Source organism: Thunnus thynnus, chromosome 11 (assembly GCF_963924715.1).
Source record: "Thunnus thynnus chromosome 11, fThuThy2.1, whole genome shotgun sequence".
NCBI lineage: Eukaryota > Metazoa > Chordata > Actinopteri > Scombriformes > Scombridae > Thunnus > Thunnus thynnus.
In genome coordinates this window covers 26,645,858-26,667,529 of record NC_089527.1, presented here as the reverse complement: position 1 = coordinate 26,667,529, position 21,672 = coordinate 26,645,858, and the positions used below count along the sequence as shown (strand labels likewise).

General features: G+C 41.0%; 1 protein-coding gene across 1 annotated transcript; it reads right to left on the bottom strand.

Moving 5' to 3' along the window:
• Window positions 1-107: 107 nt before the first annotated feature.
• rftn2 (raftlin family member 2) lies at window positions 108-20,925 on the bottom strand. The gene is made up of 9 exons (XM_067604173.1): window positions 20,440-20,925; window positions 7,606-7,786; window positions 6,630-6,738; window positions 5,263-5,437; window positions 4,189-4,407; window positions 3,124-3,230; window positions 2,262-2,365; window positions 2,062-2,143; window positions 108-1,761 (listed from the first exon to the last, which is right to left on the bottom strand). The coding sequence occupies exons 1-9, from the start codon at window positions 20,576-20,578 to the stop codon at window positions 1,558-1,560; spliced, it is 1,320 nt and encodes a 439-aa protein (XP_067460274.1). The 5' UTR covers window positions 20,579-20,925; the 3' UTR covers window positions 108-1,557.
• Window positions 20,926-21,672: the final 747 nt, after the last annotated feature.

Here is a 21,672-nt window from a genome sequence, read left to right as displayed (position 1 = left end):
TTGTGTGTTCATATTAGTGATGTGGCAGCATTTCACACAAACACTTGCAATGAGTCATACCGGTAACGAACTCTGTAGAAGACACTGTTAAATGAGTCAGAGACCGATGGGAAATAAGTGTTTAATACGATAAAAAACACCAATGAGAAAGGAATCCAATTGTACAACTCTCCAAAAAGGAAAGATTGGAATATTAATACTGACATTTAGTAAACCCTGATGGGGGCGTCTGTGGAGCTAAATACATACATTTAAAACATGTAGGACTCAGAAACACTGGAATACCTAAATTATATTTGCAGTACATTCGATTTCCCCCAAAAGCAGAATGTTTACATGCATAACAAATAGTTGAAACCCAGCTTTACAATTCCAAATACTACCATCTAAAAAACAAACAGCACTGTTTCCCTTTCTTTGCATTATAAAATACTGTCGTCATCTTTTCAATAAAACAATGTATCCATCACAGGCGGGTTGCCAGTACCATATAAGCAATGAAACACTGAGCAGCAATTTTGCAGTTTTGACATGTACACTCATACAATGACTGATCAAATATTAAATACTGTCAAACATGTGCATGATAAGCCATAATCATTTCCAGAATGATCACCATATGGCGCCAATCAGACTAAATATTAGGAGGCTTGAACTCAGTTGCATTAATATGTTTTAAAAAGATAAATGAAAATGACACATCTTCAGTTTACAGCACCGTGCTGCGATTCCAGAGAACTCTAAAACATCCTCCACACAGAGGATTAATGTATCTGTACAAATGTACTCTTCAGGGCAGCCAGCACCTTCACTCAGGCCAGCGGGGTTAACACACTGTATCAGATGTCAACCTGCGTATTGTCAGTACCAATGTACACAGGATAACGGTGACAGTCTCCCTGATAAATATTCACGTCCTACCTCGGTCTACAGACGAGAGGAAGATCTGCGAGGACAAAGCACCGACTGAAGGTGATCAAAAATGTGTTGGAACATCTTTGAGGGTCAAAGAAAAGGCTTGAGATATGAGGGTAACTTTTCTTATGACAAAAAAAGAAATGTGTAAAGCTGTGAGTAAATCTAAATTTTAGCATGGGTGATTCAAATATAATTATATCACCAGTGTTGTTCCCATAATGTGCAGAAATGTGTGCTTGTGCTTTATATTGCTGTAACAATTTCCCATTAGCACCTGTACTGATGAAAAGTTGGCAATCACCTAAAAATGGATTTAAATATGTGTAAAGTGTCCGCTGTGGACTTGTTTCTCTCCCCCAACACATCTATATAAAAGTTTGAACACATATCTGCTTGTAAATAATACCTCATTCTCGTTATGGCTTCATTAAAAACATGAAAAAGTGCTGAGTTCTTCTACATTAAAGTCTCTGTTAAAAAAAAAAGAAAGAGGTCGTGAACATGATGGCGAATGATAAAGTCTGCGGTCCCGCTGAGACGAGTGACACACGGGGCAGCGATACTCTCCCCAGTATTCTAACAATGTTTACATCCTGAACTTCAGTCCCGAGAGAAAGCTGCATCCGTCCGTATTCCTGCTTACATGCAGGTGACCTCAGCCTTCCCCTCTTCCTGCTCAAAGCCACCTTCTTCCAGGTGGGACAGGGCGCTGGGGTACCCCCCTCCGAACACTGGGAAGCCTCCGATGCCTCCGGCAGCGGGAGAGAGCTCCTCTGGAGGGACGGGGCTGCTGACCGCACGACTTACAGAGCGACTGGATACGTCGCTGTGCACAGACAGAGCCTAGAGACGAGGAGGGATACAGGAGTGAGATCCAAATCACATCACCACTGCAGTAAAGGCTTTTATTTATCCCAAACAGGATCAGACCTTGAAATAGGTTTCCATGGTTCCAGTGATGTTTTTTTTATGTTTTCTTTTTTGTGTTTACCTTCAGAGTGAAGTGCAGTTTCAACTTTGTACACCAGGGTGCAGCATAGACACATCAAATACAGTAAACAGCTTTTCCCTGACCAAATAACTGTTGGTTGAGCTCTCCTGTATATAACATCAGTCTGTCACCCACATCTCATCTCATCTCACCTGGTTCCTGGGTTGAGCCGCTGCCTGACCTCTGACAGGCCTCTGGAGAAACACAACCTGCTTGGTGGCCAGGTTACCATCACTACTCACACAAAAACACACACACACGCACACATAGAAGGTTGGTTAGGTCATAGATTGTACATAAAAACCAGCCACATACATGTTTGCATCATGTATACAGAGTGTATGGTGCCCACCTGTCGTGTCGGATGATGGGCGTAGGCAGCACACACGTGAGCAGCCATCCAAACTCAGCCAGAGTGTGAAGGAGGGGCCCGTAGTCTGTTTTTACATTGGAGCCCTGGATATACACACATTATATGCAAAGACATACATAAGAGTCACAAAAAACATGACTAGTTATGAATCTAGATGAAGTAAATCAACTGCAGTTTTTTGAATTATCCTGCCTAGATTTTTTTTAATTAAAGTTTTGGTGTCTGGCCTGTATTTTAGGGGTTAGTCCTCCCAAAACAAGCACAAAAACTGTTTCCCTCAGTTACCTCTGCAGGTATCAAGCCAAGAAGTTGAAGGTTTTTAGATTTTCACAGAGAAGACTTCTGTCTGCAGTGAAAGTTGATATTGGTGCAGCATGGGTCTTGAAACTTCTTCACATAAAACTTAATCTACAGTACTTGCACGACTGCGTGGCTATACACTATTAAGGGTAATAAAGATGTTTCTATGTTTGGGTGATCTGACCCTTTAAGTAAAGAAAGGATTTATCATTTCCAGAAAACTGGGGCTGTCAAGTCCTCCAGCTATGGAAAAACATATGCCTCCATTTCTACTTTCCCTTTGTAAAGAAAAAAAGTCATCTCCAAATGACAAAAACACACTCTCACTTATCCCTTGAGATGTCAGAGCATCAAACCAAAATATCTGCACCTATGGATAAGTGAAAACACACAGTATTCTTTTGGTAATTTGACTGAACTAGCCCTTTACTGTACAACAAGACATCCCTGCACAAATCATCCTGCCTGCTCAATTAGGCACTTTTATTTTGGTAAGAATGAGGTCATGCGCGACCGCTGTGAGGGAGAATCTCCGACTGACCTCGATGACGGTCCACTGCTCTACCACGATGGTGTCGTTGGCAGGAGGAGAGGTGCTTCTCTCTTCATACACAAACAATCCCTCCAGCGACCTGGGCACCGGCTCGCCTGAAACACACAAAGACAAAGTCACTGTAGCATATGTGAAATCATATTGTCATCATTATATAGTTCACAGAAAGGAATAGAGAATAATTACTCACACTGAGGTAGTAACTGAGGAATCTTTATAAGGGGCATGTGAATGAGCTAATGGCCTAGTTATTAGAAATAGGTTAGGCTCTGCATGTGTGTGTGTGTGTGTTCATTTTATTTCCAGGCCTCAGAGGTCTACAGATGATCTTGCAGAGGAACAGGAAGTGAGGTCGCCAAGGTCAGGAAGACAGTTCCAAATATAGACACAGTGGAAGAGAGGAGGGAGGGGCCGCAGCCAAAACAGGAAGCAACTGATTTTTTTTTTATGTGTGAATCACTGTTTTATGATAAAAGATAAAAATAATGCAAAGAGTAAAAGAGGAAGGATGATGAATAACATCAGTTGCCCTTAAAAATCAGATTTCCTACAAACACTCTCTGAAGCCGGGCTCAGATTACAAGATATTCTAGATAATTGACCTCTGATGTGCAAGATCCTCCAGACAGGATCGGAGCCACTTTGATAATTTCAAAGCTGCTGGATATTTAGTGAGAATCTGCATCGAACATCGCAACTGGTACGAGCTGAGCAGAGCGGATTCCCAGATAAGAAATAATTCATAACAAATCAAAGGAACAAGATGTTAGAACTGCAAGTTTAGTGTAGCCTGTGGGTTTGAAGGAGAGCTGAAAGGGAAAGACTGGTGACCAATGAGAGAGAGAGTATGTATGTGAATGAGAGAAAGAGTGAGAGACAGGTGAATCGTAATAATCCTGTGGTCTGTAATGCACTGCTATAATCTAATCTTGACGTTTGAGAGTGTGTTCTCGATGAAATTAGATTTTAAAATTGTTCAGTAATCTGAATTGTACGCTTCTTACATCCACACTGATGACTGCTTTCAGACAGTCAGTCCTGTAACAAACCAACCTCTAGGAGTGTCCCAGTACACAAAGGAGTCCACCAGCGACCAGCCTTTGCGGTAGTAGGCGGCAGTCAGCTCCAGCCAGTCGGCCTCCAGGGCACTGACCACCTGACCCTTCCTGGAGACACGCATGGAGAGCGCCCCCTGATGGTACTGACAGGCCAACGAGTCCAGAGGAGCGCAGCCCGGAGCCCAGGAGTGGAAGAAGACCAGCAACCTCAGGTCTGCATGGAGGGAGAGAGAGTGAAGAGAAATAAACATCAGGTTTGACAGACAGGGTCTACATTACATTATGAAGTGGTAAAGTGCAAGGGCATGAATTCAACTTAGTTTGCACCAAATTGCCTGTCAGAGAAGGCTTTTAATCTCAGGGTAGAAAATGGAATATTTTTGATAAAAAATTAATCCTTTGTGAGCAGGTTAAGTGACAGCAGGCTGACTGCAGCCTAAAATCTGAGGTATTAACACAAAATTCAGCATGAAGTTTCTCCTCATCAGAATCAAAGGTCAAAAGATAGATGGTGTTGTATGTATTACAGATTGTAAAGTGCTTGAAGTGATATACAGATGAATAAAATTGACTTGACTACCACAGAACATGGACTTGATACAGCATAGAAGCAAATGAGAAGGAAAAAATGCTTCTTCTCAGATTTTCCCACAACATTTAACTGTGTGGCACATGATGTAGAACGCAGTGGTTGCTAACCTTTATGGCAAATGTTTGTTTACTGTAATTACACTAACATCTCATGATCAAAATGGCAATGACTCACTGCTGGTTAAAAGTAGTGTGTCATGCACTAACAAACCATGTAAGAGTTTGTTTTTATAGAAAGTTTGACATCTTCTGGTTTGCTCAGAATCCGGATGTCAGAAAATAAACAAGATGATGTCAAACTCAACCCAGGTTTCATTTGTGAGATATCACTTTATCAAGACACTCACGGTGGAATGTTTTCCTGCTGTGCCCCTCCCTCTGTCATTACACAACACAAAATAGAACTGAAATATGCTAGAAGACACTGGAGAGTTCAAATTAAAAGGGTGTGATGAGAAAGGCAGAGAGTTTTTCTCACCGGGGCTGTAGGTGTTCTCCTCCAGCTCTCTGTCTCCAGGTGGGGTGCGGGGAGGGGTTTGTGGAGGGGAGCGACAGCCCCTCTTCGGACTGTGCACCCTGCCATTGGTGATCCCACTCACCTGCTGGAGGACCGAGCCAACGAATCGAACGCCCCCACGGGCACTGCTGTTCACCTGCCAGACACACAAAACCCACAGTCAGCCACACTGTGACCGTCTACTATAGCTCAGCATCACAAAACAAACATGCTCAAGACTTTAGTACTTTTTAACCTCCACTACATTTGTGTTTGTTATGCACAAGAAACACTTTGATGAAAGTAGAAAAAGTGTGAAATTCTGTGTTTCCAGTCAAAGTTTCAGTCAAAGAGACAAACTTCTCCATTTCTCAGAGAACAAAGATCATCTCCAGCTGCAGTGAATATGCTGGTTTATGTGTTTAACAATATTCCACCACACAGGTGGGATATATACAAGATTCATTAACTCAAAAACATCACAGATATCAGCTTTAAAACTATGTGATACATAAAGTCACCATGTTTAGAGTGCCCTGGTGGTCGCCAACCGTGAACCACAATGTCCCCAGTCTGAATACTGCTGAGGACCTTAGCTGCATGTCACTCCCATCTCTATCTGTTTACAGTTTTTGTATTAAGTTGCTGAATGTTATTCTGTTCCAATACAATAAATTGCTAATCATCATCTTTATCAACCAGTGCTTTACTGAATAAAAGTATTAATGTAAAGTGTATTGACATTTTTGATAACACTTTCTTTTACAGGTCCCATAATTTCCTTGTAATTTTCCAGGAAGTTTTCTGGAAAGAACTATGTTATTTTGTACTTAGTATTGTGAAATTCTGAGACATTCATTTAAGTTTAGTGAGCTGTTTTCAGTTTATAAGCACTTGTTGATTTCTAGAGGAACTTCCTTGAAAGAAGTGCTACAACGCTCACCAGGTTACACCTGAAGTTAGTTGGAATCATTGGAAGAATGAACACTGTCTCCATAATTAGTGATAGATGACATAGTTCTTTTCAGGATCCATCTTAATAATTCACAGTTGTATCAATTCCTTTCTAGGAAATTATGACAAAACTATGGGACCCGTAAAATTAAGTATTACCAAACTTTCATTTTATGGCTGTAAATGTCATCCCTTTACCAAACTATGGTCTACTGTTAGTAATACTCTTGGAAGCAGTTTAGAAGTTTCTGTTCAGTTTTAATAGGCTGTAAACATCTGATAGCATTTTGTCACCAACACTTTGAACTAGAGAAACATTTTAGGATTCATTCATTCATGGATTTGTTGGGCTGCTTCTGTAGGTTGCAGTAAATGTGTGTGTGTGTGTGACTGACCCTGTCGATGAGCGCTCTGACAGTGTCACCAGTCAGTGACTCTCCAGGTAACGGCCACTCCTCCACCCTCAACATCGGCACACTGTGACACATGGACGCTGTCTGCTTACTGAGAACACACACAGACACACAAAAACATCTATTAAACGTGAAGACCAGCAAGATCTGTTTAACAGTAACAGTGTTTTTTTTTTAAGCTCCTCTGTTCAGATCGGTGGGGAGTTTTTGGGTGAGTGGCACCAAACCTATTGACCTTGTCCAGCTGCAGGGTTCATAGTTCACTATTAATTGTCACAGAGCTGCAGACACAAACACATAAATCATTCATAGGCTCAGCAGGAGATGGCTACCAGCGACTGTCGAAGCAATTAAAAAAAGGGTAAACAGCAATTTAGGCAGTTTAAATGAAGACAGATCACATCATCATGCTGCCAGCCTTTTCAATATGAAAGTATGAAGAGTTTTTTCAAAAGAGCGCCATCAGGAATGTGTAAATAAAATCATTAACATCACCAAATCACCTCTACTGCTGCTACATTTATCTTACAAATTAAAAAAAATACTATCATAGTTATTGTATCCCACCTTATTAAACCTTAGAGATGAGAGATACTTCATCTCCATTGGCTGCTGGAGGACCCCTGTTGTCGGGTGGATTTCTAGCCAATAGAAATCCTGGTATTACCCTTAGACACAAGGACCGAATGAAACCAAAACACAGTCTACAAGAGTCAGCCGCCCCCTCCTCCTCCTCCTCCTTGTCCTCCTCCTACAGGCACGCCAGTCTGACCTCACTACCAGAGCTTTGCATTAAATATGCAGCTGACTTCATCCATCATTCATCTATTTACTAGACAGTATGATGGTGAACGTGTGGTCGCAGTGGGAATGCATGTGTGGCAGAGACAGGGAAGCCCCAGACAGCTTGTATATACATAATACACATCATTTTAAAAGAGGATTAGGATTCATTTACCTGGGTCTGGGACGGGCCAGGATGGCGCGGTAGAGCAGGCTGAAGGGCAGTGAGCGGGTTCGTCCCACAGAGAGGATGATGGGATGCAGGGCGGCCAGGACGTAGCCTTGTGTGTAGTAGGGCTGCAGGGCTTGGGGCAGCTCGGACAGTGAAGCGACATACTGCACTGTGGGACGGCTACCTGCATGGAGGGATGATAGTGAATGAAGTGTCATCTAGCAGTTGTTGTAAAGGTTAAAGCCACATGTGTTTTAGGCCATGTGCACCCCCTTTCCCAATGTGGATGAGTTTGAACGTGCTCTCATGTTTAAGTTTCACATCATTTTCTAAAAGCACCCCCCGTCCACACTGACATGCCACAATGCTACATATCTTCTTTTACATCTTCTCTTAAAGATCCCCTCCAGACACGTTCTTTAGATGTGTAAAAATACTGCTTGGAATAATAATTTGTGTCTGGTATGGTTTTTCCACAAAAAAGTCAAAAATTTTCCATTTTAGTGAGCAGTTTCAGCAGATGAATGTGAGAACAGCCTTCTAGTGTCAAACTGCACATACATCATTCTGTACAGTGAAACTCCAACATCCAACTGAAGGAACAAGAAGAGAAACACATTTTTGAGTGGAAGGGGACTTTAAGGTTGGAACAAACCACACTGCCATCATCTGATGAGTGCAGTTGTTGTTATAGACATATTAATTACATGAAAACAGAGGCAGTGCTTACTTCTTCCATTTATTTACTTCTAATCAAATAATCATTTTAACGTGACATCTGTCTGAAGATAAGCGTACGATTCAACATATATGAAGAATAGAGTTTCCAATAATAATTTGTGAATGAATTAATATTTACTTGGGTTTATAAATGGAACGGTTTGTTCAAGAAAAGTCATAATTTCTGTAAAATTTGCATCAAGAATCTCAGATACTGTGAGTGCAGTTGAATGAGGACCCTAATGAAAATCTACAGGCTCTTGTTGATAGAAAATCATGCACACAGTCTGGGAAAGTTTCCTTTTCCTTCCTGTATAATGACTTTAACATCACCGTGTGTGTGTGTGTGTGTGTGTCAGAAATGCACAGGGTCAGCCAGATAGGAATGCTGATGATGATGACGGAACGTACCAATTATTTTACTTTCAGCTGGGAAAATGTCATTACAGCGTCATAGAAAGTGCTATTTTTAGAGAAACGTCACTTCAGGAACTATTTATTTGAAACACCCACACACTTCCACACGCATTGTATGGTCATTACGAATCCATTGGTGTGTGAAATTGACATGTCGCCACCGACTCCATGACATCAAGCCTCTTACAATATGAATGTCCGAGTCACTTTAGCTGTACCGCTCATCTGGAGACTGAAATTCCCTGCTGCTTAGTCTGAGTGTGCTAATTTCTCGTGTCCAACTGTGTTTCCGAAGCCTCGTCTGATGGCCTCAAATGCTGATGTAAGGTCTGTCTGTGCTGTGTAAGCCATAAAAACAACCACCAACCCAGGCATGTTGAGGGAAACACCACATCACCACACTCTTACGTAAAGGTTATATATACACACACACAAACTATATGTGTATTTTTACTGCTGCTCCTCCAGCTGCGGTGTGTGATGTGGTGAAATCGCTTCTCTGCTTTGCGAAAGGTGCAGCACTGAGACTGGCATCGTTTTCATTGTGGATTCATCTTTTTGATCAATAGTTAAGTCTACAAAATGTCAGAAAATGGTGAAAAATTCCTGCAGTTTCCCGGAGTGACGTCTTCAAATTACTTGTTTTGTCTGATTCAACAGTTCAAAACCCCAAAACATTTAATTTAGTGTCATAAAACAGAGAAAAGAAACATGTTTTTTGGTATTTTTGCTTTATAATTGAGTCGAACAATTAATCAATTATCAAAAAGGTTTCAATTAAATTTCTGTCGATTGACTATTTGATTCATCGTAATTATTTCCGCTAGTTAGCATGACATCTTTTTGGCAGTGGGCTAAAGCATGAATAAGTGCCACCATGTGGTCATTTCTAACCTCTCCATGAGGCATACAAGCATATAAGCGAAAGACACATTTTTATCTGGAATTCTGAAGTTTAACACAAATCTGTCAAAGACATCTAGATTTTTTGCCGACAGTTTTGTCAACACTCAACATATACATATTTAACCCAATCTCCACCATATAGTGCAATTGCAACCACATTTAGATGACATATGCTTATGTTAACTCCAAGTGCTAAATTTAAATGGCCATAACTTGGTAATCGTGAGTGTGACTCACTTGAAATTATGCACAATTCATTACAGCTTTTGGACAAAGTTGTAATATTTTTTGATGGGATTTAGGTATTCTCAAAAAATCGTGTATCACTAGGGCTGCAACTAATGATTAGTGTCATTATAATTAACTAGTGCAGTGCCTGTTCAAAATGTGCCTGTTCAGAATGGGCCCATTGCCTATTATTTCTTGAGAACCACATATATATGTATCAATTGACAAAAGTATCAATAAAAACTATACAGAATTCATAAATTAAATGGTTTTAATGCAGACAGAAACTTCACCAGTGATACTACACTGAGGTTGGGTTCTCAGCAATAGACGTGCCGAGTGTGAAGTTGATCGGATGAACTGTTGTCGAGATATGCGAAGGACACACATACATACATACATACATACATACATACATACAGACAGATAGAGATTCCTTCCATCCCAAGTTAATGTCTTTAAATTGTCATATGTTACAGAGGAACAACATGAATTGAGTATTAAACAATCACCTTTAGAGGACTTTGCAGGCTTGAAGGAAATATACACTCTCTTGTGCTTTCTTGTGAGTTGAAAATTGTAGTGATCTTGTTTCTGTTTACATGCCATCCACTTCCTCGCAGTGTGTTGGTAAGTTAACTTTTACACCGGTTAAGGAGTTGCTTGTGTGCTAGAGTCTTGTGCTGTTTTTCTAATAACCCTGGCTGGAAATCCCTGTGACCATCACCATACTTCCTGTGTCCACAAAGAGTGGCTGTTCACAGAGGGGCCTGGCTACACACACACACACACACACACACACACACACACACGCACACACAGTACATTTGACGCATTTCAAGTTTTAAACACACTAAATTGTGCACTTTGGATGCAGCACTATTAACAGAAAGAAAATTGGGAGCGAGACAGGGAAAGAGAGAAAGTGTGTGAGTGTGTGTGTGTGTGTGAGAGAGAGCATTCCTTCTACAACCCCCCATATTCTCACGGACAAACACCCCAGCCATCAGGGAGACCAGTACACAGCTGAGATCACTGCAGCCTGTGAATGGACTGTCTGGCTGGCTCCATTATCAGACTAAAGACCACCAGAAACCACTAAAGCAGGGGCCGGGCAAACACAACTACAGTTTACTGGCATTCCTGCTGGCCTGAACCCCACTCACTTGAGGTGAATTTAAATTTAACACCGGCTTACATGTTGGGCGTAAAAAAAAACAACCCCAAAACAAAAAAACCCAGCAAAGTTGATGCTCACCATGGTGGAAACAGAAACAGCTCTCTCTCTACAGCCTATGTGCAACTTTAAAGATGACTCCCCTTCCATTAGAGCACAAAACAGGGCCAGTCAGGTTAAACGTGGATCACTAGCAGTGTCACACCACAAAAACAGGCAACCATGCTGCAGCTAATGGCTCCCAGGAGGACCATGATGTCATACACACACACACACACCCACACACACACACACACACACCTCTAACCCAGGCTTTTGTTGCAGCCTTTTTGCTCCTCTCCTTCCCTGCTTTCAGTCCTCACACCCCCTCCCATCCTGCTGCCACTCGCCTCGTCAACCAGCACACTGAGGCCTCTGTTCAGTGCTGTGTGGGAGAAAAAAAGAGGAGGAGGAGGAGGAGAGGAAGAAGGGAGGACTAGCAAAGGGGATAAAAAAAAGGGGGGAAAAGAAGTAGAGGAGTATCAAGAGGTGGGAACTGGCAGGGTGAGGGGGGGGGTGGTTTGGGGGATCAAGAGGGGGTTGAGCAACAACTGAGGGCACAGAGAGGGGCGACAGAGCTGAGAAACTGGGAGGCGAGGGAGGGAGGAGGTGGGTTTAGAGCCAAACAGGGGTTACGAGATGGATTTTATGAGCCCATATGTGAATGGTAGAGCTTGAGAAGGTGTGAAAAAGGAGAAAGCTGCCCAGCAACAAGGAGTAAAAGGAAACAAGAGTGACAGTAAAAGGAAAAAAAAAACAAAACTCTACAGCCACGCTATGATTCATTTTTCTAACATACCACTCCAAATACACAACACCAGCTAATGGCTAATTTAAGCTATTTAAATGATGTGACTACGAGGCCAACAGTAGTGGTGACCATGTGTGAACACTCCCAAGTAGGAATAACAGGAGGTGTTCCTGTTCTTCCCATTCTGTCGACATTTTGTGAATTATATTTGTACCAAATATCATGGAAATCCATCTGTTATTGAGAATTTTCCCTAAAATCCGAAAAATGCCACCCTCATAATGACACTAGAGGAAAGGTCAGGGAATCACCAAAGTCAATAGGATTCATCCCAAAGTCTGTACAAAATTGTTCAGAAATTTTCAATTTTTCTTTCAAATGTTGAGATATTTCAGTCTGAACCAAAGTGATGGACTGACCAACAATCCCATCCGTAGAGTAATGACTCTAGTATGGCTTTAAAAAAAGATGGAATGAAGCTTGAGGTGATGGCCACAAAAATGCCTGAAAAGAAACACAAAGTCAAACAGAACAAGAAGAAAAACTAATCCTAATATGATTAGTGCAGGCATTTAACCCACTAATGTGGCCATCTCAAATCATTATATTACATTAGACACATTATGCCAATCAAGACTCCTCTGAAGTCAGACACTGACCGAGATCAGCTCCAAGGAAACTGATGACTGAGTGTGAGTTGCCAGGTCTGCACTGTCCTTCTCTCCTCCAAATTTAATAATCAAAATACTGACTTTAATCTGAAATAATCCAGCATGGGCCATTAGATTCCCAGATTAGATAGAGATTACAGAAAATTGCACTCATCCCTGGAAATAAAAAGAGTACAGACAGACGGATAGATATCCTTTTACAATTGGAACAGAGGTCTTGTTAGGTCAAACAATCTTGGAACAAATCAATCACCATCTCTTAGTGGATTGGGAGATGGTTGCAATTCATCCCACTATTTCTTCAACTGATGTTTCATTCGTTCCCCCCTCAGTTCATCCAACCGGTGTTGAATACACGTCACTTCAGGTTAAGCCTTCTCTCCACCCGCAAATCCCTTTGTATCCGCCCATCTATTCATCTAGTCATGACCTGCCATCAGGGGCACCCTGCACATCATCATTTCATCCGTGATTCCCGTCATAGGCCACTTCCAGGCTTTGACTGACACTGAAATACGGGTCAGGGCAATTTTTCTGTCAGGATGACTTCTCGCGTTAGACTAGGTTAATACAGAAAGTATTTGTCTTGTGCTATATTTTCATCAGGGAAATTTCACTTGTATGCAATAAAATGCTGAACAATTGGAAAACAACTGGACTGGATGATGACGCTCATCATCGGGACAAAATTTGAACTTTCCCAATACTTTGGTTTATGACCAAATACCTAAAAAACTACAGACATTCCCATCAGCCTCAGCTGTACTTTGGGTTTAGTGCAATGAGCAAATGCTGAACATTATACCTGCTAAACATCACCATGTCAGCTTTATCTCTGTGAGTATGTTAGCATAACATCTGCATTTGGTTTAAAGCACCACTGTGTCAAAGTTCAGTCTCACAAAGCCTCTAACAGCCGGAGACTCGTAGAGCCTTGTTCAGTTAATGTTGTCAGGCAACTACACGAGTGGGTCAGAGAAAATTGTATGCTGCTTAGCCTGAGACCAAATCACTATTTTATGATCTCAAAGTTATCTGACAACACAGACAAATAAAAAAAACGCATTTTCAAAAAAAATTCCTGGAATAGTGTGGATGTACTAAGTCTTTTGAAGTCATCAACTCAACAAATACAGTGGCTGTTTACTGGAGTGAGCTTTAAAAATAAGGAACACAATGAGCAGTTTGCAATTAAAAGATCAATACCAATAAAAACCCTTTAGAGTCTGCATGCTTTCTCGCTCTGACAGAAATACACACACACACACACACACACTCATATATACACATACACAGCTAGCAGTAATCAGCTCGGGGGAAGTATTAGCCAATAGGTACTTTGATGTGCTTGCTTTCCTTGGCTCCAGGCTCCAAGTCCAGTTTCCTCTCAGTCGGAGCAAAACGAGGCCAAGCTGACAGGGAGCATTGCTGCTGCTACTGGGCACAGCGCTGGGAAAAGCAGGGGGGCCGGGGTGTGTGTTTCCACATTCAAGTGAATGAGAGGAAGAAGAGAGGCGGATGAAAGTGAGAGTGAAGTAAGTGACAGTCACTCTGTGTGTCCTAGAAATGCTACATTTCAAGGAGATGCAAGGCCAGATCAGGGTGGAGTGGGGTTGGGTGGGGATGATCTCTCAGATCAGTGTTAGGGCTCATTATTTTCTTTTTCTTTTAACTGTGATGATTAGTGTCCTTGCAGTGATATAAAATCTGTGCCAAAATCAGCTCCTTTGAATAAATTTGGGCTCCGAGTTTGACAATCACCAGATTGTCATTGGTAATCTCCAACGACAATCTGTAAAAACCAAAAATGATAACCTTTATCTGCAGTATCATGCAATAGTGACAATATCTATATTAATCCACCTGATCCAAATCAGTATGCGTTGACAAGAAGAAGCCAAACCAACTAAATCAACAAATTATACTAACTGGTCTACTGTCCAAAGTCAGACAAATTTTCACCCACAATTTTCATTTATCAACCTGAGGGGTCTAAAATACCACTAATGTAACATACATCCTTAAGAACCACTCACTCTTGTTTTTTTATAATGGGCTGCTCAAGTGGCCCACAGAGCGAACGGCCCACCTGTATTTCTCCTATTGCTCCCAATGGCCAGTCTGACTCTGCTTACAACTACATTCACACTAGTTGTAGAAATTGTGTACTAGAGAAAACGAGACACATTCTGTATCTGCAATTTAGGAGCTGATAGCAAATTCTCCAGTGTAACGTTAATGTGTGAACTCGGCAGCATCAACACACAACACTCTCTCAAGCAGTTAACGTCGCCATGACAACAATATCAACGATAGGGAAATAAGCAAAATTAAAACCACATTCATCTGGGCACAGGATCGCTGTGGATGATCTCCAGTTACACTGTTTATTCAACGTCACTAAAAATGTATTGATCAATAAAAAATTTATTTCAAAACAGAAAACGTTCATAACATACTGTATTCATACCACAACGTATGAGCTGGGTCTGGGACAAAAAGAGCTGAGGATCACCGATGTTATTACAAATCATACAGAGGACAAGAATGTGTGTGCAAAATTTCCTGGCAAACCATCCAATATTGGTAGAGACATTTCACTCTGAACTTAAAATGTCAACTTGATGGTGGCGCTGCAGTAAAAGTCAAGCTGTCACCAAAAGTCAGTGGGACTCATCCTCTGGGGACCATGAATGAATGAAGGCAATTGAGCCAGTAGTTGTTGAGATATTTCAGTCTGGACCAAAGAGGTGGATGGATCAACTAACAGACAGACATTACCAACCCTAGAGCAATGGCACCAGCATGGTTAAATATAGCTCATTTAAGCTTGATTTTCATTTATTGGGTTTGACTACCAGGCTAAAAGTGAGGGTCACTATCTTGTGTGAACGCTCTCAAGTCATAATAATGTAGGGTTTTCAGCCCTGCTCTACCAACAATGGCATAAATGTAGTAGAGCTGCAACCATTGGTCGATTCAAGAAAATTAATCAGCGACTGTTTTGATAATTTCATAATTGTTTTGGTCCCTTTTTAAGGAAAAATGCCAAACATCTGCTGGTTGCAACTTCACAAGTTTTTTTGTGTTATACATTACAGTAAACTGAATGATCTTTGGATTTGGAACTGTTGATTGGACTAAACAAGACATCTGACAATGTCAACTTGGGCTCTGAGAAATTATAAGACTCTATTTTCTGACATTTTATAGACAAAGCGATTGATCAAGAAAAAAAAGGTCAGATTAATTGATAATGAAAATAATTGTTAGTTACAGCCTTGAAATGTAGCATGAGAAGTATTGAGTGAGTTTGTAGAACAAAGATGTGTGCAGGTGGTGGAACTTGCCTAAACCAAACCACAGCAGACAGTTCAACAAAGTATGCAACAAGATATACAGACGTCTCTGAACTGTAAGGCATCTGCCGGCCAGGTGCTTGTCAGGAATGCAATATATGTCGTGTACTGACGCATGTGGTTATTAACACTCAAAAACATACAAGCCCTAAATCTGACGACTACTGACTCCTTGCTCATCCTCCTCCTTTAACAGACTGAATCCGCCAATCAGGAAGGCATCACAACGAATGTCTTTAATAAAGATTAAACAGATGCCACGGTAATTAAGACATACCAGTCCAGTCATGCCTAGAAATTTCATCACACTTTTCACTTGAGGCAAGCGTTTTAAAAAATCCTGCAAGGAAAACTACCAGTACTTGCTTTTTAATGTGTTTTGCTTAGATTTCTTTACTATTAAATCAATTCCAGGAAACTTCAGCACCTTTCTTGTTTGGTTCACCCTTGTGTACGATCACTTCGGGGCTTTTATTTCCTCAGCCAGGCTCTGTCTGGGAGGTGAGCAAACCTTGAGTGAATTTGGGAGCACATCAAATATCCTCTTCATCATGGAAGTGGTTTCAAACTGGAAAGAAACCCTGTAGAGTCTCTTTTGAAATGAGAATACAGTCTGGCTTAAATCTGATTAACAGCCAAGGAAACACATTTAGTGGCACAAATTGGCTTTTTGTGAGAGTTTATCTTCCATTTAGACTGTCTAAACCTGTACATAGATTCCAACTACTCCTTGACCAAATTATAAAATTAGGTGATTGATTAACGCAGGCCTCACTGAAGTAAACAAGTTATAGTCTTGTAAAATAAAAACAGAAACGCTTCTGAGAATGCCAGCCATCACCAGACTGCACATGACTACTAGAGATTGGAATCACTGCGGTTGTGTGTCTTAAGCTGTGCCAACCATTATTCACACTTAAGAGACTTGCACATTTGCACACTCAAAGTCAGTGACGATCACACAAATCCAAGAAGACAGAAAGGCTGCACGTTAAACCAGCATTTTTACCGTCCAACTCACATAGTAAAAATGAATTTACTGTGTTGGATTTCTCTTCTCCTTAAAATGTCTGATCCAATCACACATGTACAAATGTATACTGAGAATGTATCAGTGTCTTATGGCTCTAGCAACATCTGGAGTTGGTCAAAGATGCAAGTGATCAAATTTAGGCCAGTGAATGCTGTTTTTTGGTTATTTGCAGGTGAAAAGTCTCAAATTTGTAGTGCATGTCTAGCACAAAGGACAAATCTCCCAAACACAGCTGGACACAGACAATCTGCCAAACAATTTGTGTATAGTGTATAATAGTGTATAATCTTCTTCCTCAGCTGTTCAGCAGCACTCACAGTTTCCCACAGATAAAAATCTAGAATGACCATGAAAGCAACACAAGTAGAGGCATTTGAGATATATAGTGATTACTAGTGCTAACCACAGTTTGTGTAAGGTGGATCCAGACACAATCTAGACACTGGGTCTGAACAGGGACTATGACTCAAATACACCCTGTTTGAAGTACTATATTTATAAGCCTGTCTGAGAGCAGAACCCATGACTCCCTGCTGATGACAGGCGCAAGAATCAGAGCACTTCAGACAAACTTTCCAGTATAAAACCGCATGCTGCAGAGAAGCATTACTGTCGTGGGTCATGAACTTGTTGCTGGTAGGAGACAGAGAAATCTGCTGTCATTCATAAAGAAAGCTTTCTGTGTTGACAGTAAACGCGCAAAATTCAAGCCCGATGTGTCACATCCCGTGTGTCAAACTCACTGTTGTTCACTGATGTGCACTCTAACAGGGTTCACAGGACAGGTTTGATAACCGATTTTATTAAATGGATTGGGCTAGGTGTGATCAATCAATTACATCCATTTATTCATGACGGGCAGTCAATTCAGTTTTTAGTGGTGCAGCAATTTCTGGCCTCATGTTACATAAAAATTATATTAGTATTTAGATTTTAACTTTGCAGAAAAGAGAGCACCAGGATGAGGTATCGGGGACAGACAGTCAGATCAGTGCATCTCTAGAGTGGACTGGACAGAGCAGCATGCTGGGAAATACCTGCACATTTATCATGACAGAAGGTGGAGTACATTTTGTTGGCAGAGACAGTAAAAGAGACAACAAACAGCTGAGCTGAACAGCTCCTCTATTCAGAAAAAAGTCTGACAGTTTCACAAGATGTTTTTGGTGATTTTTTGCCAAGATAGCTGTATTACACAGTCCTCTTAAAGACACATGCCTATGTGTTTCAAAACAAAACTCCAAGGAACTAGTAAGATTACCTCATCTCTGAGGGCAAATTTCATATGCAGGCTGGGAAATCGGGCAAAAAAATGTTCGGTTCTGGTGACTGTTCATTACACAATCTGAGAACACATAATCTGTTCCCAAGTGTAAAGAATGAACCACCATTGCTGAACATTCAAAACTTCATTATGATATTTTATCATTTTCCATGACTATTTTGTCAGTTTCCTGGACAGTTGTATTTAAGGTATTACATTTTTTCCATGGTTCACACAGTACACAAAGGGACCCAGTTAAAGTGTTTTGCTTAAATTGTATTCTTATGGTCATACTGTAGAATATTATGGGATACCAGCCGGCTTGTAAATATGATTCCTATTTTTCAGACAGGGGACATGTCAGGTTGGACACAGTAATCAGACTGACAATGGAGTTAAAGAGATACTGTGCATCAAGCATATAAAATAGACATCCTGTATCTCCATCACAGGCAAACTAACCTCATTGTCTATGTGATGGGACTGGGTACAGGACTGGCTTCATGCTGTAAGCTGGACGGTCCTGAAGTCATTAGGAGGCGGGATCTGTACTTTACTTCCCTTACCCTCCTAATTTGGAAAGCAGCACTTTCCCTCCATGATTCATTATTGTGCAGGCCTGCTGTTTACATGCTGGGCTCTCATTCAGAACTTAATCACCATTTCCTTCCAAATAGGTCACAGTCAAAACAGCCAGTCGGAGGACCAGATGAAGGGATTATCCTTGAAAAATGGCAACCCTCGGCCATCTGAGATTATCACACATGTTCAAATTAGATTCTATAACACAGCAGGTGGGTTTCTCTCTGGAAGCGTACTGCATTTTGCTGCATGCCTCTCACATGGGAAGGTGTGTGTGTATATGCGTGTGTGTGTGTCCATGTGTGTGCCAAGGGTAGAAAGGCTACTAGCGGAGACAGGAAAAAAAAACCTTCTGTGACCTATTTCTAGATAGGCTGAAAGAACGACCCTGTTGCTAGGAAAAGTCTGGAGGTAGATGCTGTAATGTCACACACATGTAGTGAGTAACAATCTGAAAGAGCAATTTAACTGAATTTAAATACACATTACCATTAACAGAGTGATGTGGATACTACTGTAACTGCACCCTGTCTGGCAACACGGTTGGTTTTATTGCACTTTACAAGCATCACAGGAAGATACAGCCCCTGTGAGAATAATAAAGGGATACAAGGTGGAAATAAAAACTACCATAAACAGGGTGTTTGCTATTTAGGACTGTTTTAAAGCTAAATATAAAGAAATTTCAGACAGCTTTTAAGGAAGGTTTACAGGAAGGTTTTAGTCAACAGAAGGACACAAAAGGATTCTTTACAGTGGAAAGCAGCAAATATAATATTTGTTGAGAGGAGTCAACCGGATGGCTAACAGCTTTAGTAGCATTTTACTCATTTTGCTCCATAAAGATTATATTTGTGACCAGAGCTACAATGATTAGTCGAGCAACAGAAAATTAATTAAAATTCCTGGTTCAAGCTTCTTAAATGTGAGTGTTTTCTGGTTTCTTTACTCTTCTATGATAGTAAACTGAATATCTTTGGGTTGTGGACTGTTGGACAGGATAAAACAAGACATTTAAGGTTGCATCTTGGGGTTTGGAAATCAGTGATCGACATTTTTCACCATTTTCTGACATTTTATAGACCAAACGACTAATCGATTGAAGAGGAAAATAATCATCATTTGCAGCCATATTAGTGACAGTAGTTTCCTTTAAGACAAATGGCAAGGTAAGTGATAGGGTGATGAATGCAAACCAGTTCTGCGACTAATAACTATAATCATTATTAATCGTTTGATCTATAACATGCCAGAAAATAGGTGGAACAAGTTCCCAGAGCCAAAGGTGACATCTGTGAAGTGCAACTGACAAATCATCAATCAATTAATCGTTTTGCCAAATGTAGGAGATTAGTGAAAATGCCCATAATAATTTCACACAGCCCCAAAGACTTATGTTATCCAACCAACAGTCTAAAACCCAAAGATATTAAATAAAAACATCACATTTAAGAACCTGGAACCAGAAAATGGCATTTCTCCTTCAAAATTAAACGATTGAAAGTTTCCAATTAATTGTCGATTGCTCCACTAATCGACTGTTCAGCGCTGCTTTAAATGTACTTTTTTTTTACCTGGTCTGCGGGTCCATTCTGGGATTGGTTTGGTAAATATAACATAAGTATAAAGGGAGTTAATAACTAGGCTATATTACAGTTAATGTTGGTAGCACAGTGTCATCACAGCCTACCTTCCAAACTGAAGTCGAGCAGCACATACTCGTACACAGTTTCTGTTTTGGTCTCCACTTGTGGTCTCTTCAAGGTGGAGTAGATCTTCCCGGGGCTGCTATCCTCCGGGTCTTCCAGTTTCCGCAAGCCGCAGCCCATGGCCTCAGAGGCGGGGACAGCCGCTCGCTCAGCGCGGTAAGAGCACCGGAGGAGCCGCTCTGCCCGCAGACAGACAGACAGACAGACACACTCAGCTTGTCGTAATTTCAACTTTAACGGGACGGCTCCATCCCTCCTCTGTCCACGCTGTTAATCCTCCTGAGTGCTCCCAGATAATCAGCCCAAAGCTGGAACAACGAGAGCCGAACTGTTAGTGAAGAAAAAGTGAGGCGGAGGATTAGTTCATGAGGCGGCTGCTTCTTGAAAAAGTATCCCGCCGGAGAGGCTGCAGGTCTGCAGCGTGGAGAGGAGGAGCGCTCTCTGGAGAAAAGTTTCCCCACAGTGAAGCTAGACGGAATAATTCAGCTTCCTGTCCACGTTTCTCAATAAAATGCTGAAATACAATCTGACTACCACCCATTTTACCGCCGAGTACTCACCCTATATTTAAAGAAATTATCAAACTGCTTTGGATAGTTTTAAAATGTTTTGATGTTTTAGTTTATTTTCACAGCCTCAGTATTGATCTCATCAGCACTGTCTGTGACCTGAAGTCTGTCTGGGTTAATGGGGGCAATTGAGTTGATCTAATCAGACAGAAAATTGAACTGATAACTGAAAGCCTAATCCAGTGGTTCTCAAACTTTTCATTTAATAAGATTTTTGCTTTTAGATGTTTTATGACAGAAAGTGTAAAGTAAACAGTCATACACAAAATAGTCATACACTCTGTCATTGTATTACTTATGGAAGAAATTAAAGTGAAAATAAATTATTTCCCTTTTAGCTGGGGACTCCCTGGAACCCCATAAGGACCCTTGGGGGTCCCAGACCCCACTTTGAGAGCCGTTGGCCTGATTGATTGGACTTACGTTGATGTCTTTTATTTAAAAACAAAAAAGGCAAACATTTTAAGGGATCCAGCTGTGAATTTGTTGCTTTTCTTAGTGTTCTAAGCAAATTGAGTATCTTTTTATTGTGGACTTTGGTCAGACAAAACTCATTACAATATGTCAGCCTGGGTTTTAGGAGACTATAAGTTTTAAATTTCACTATTTTCTGACATTTTATAGACCAAGCCATTTAACAATCAA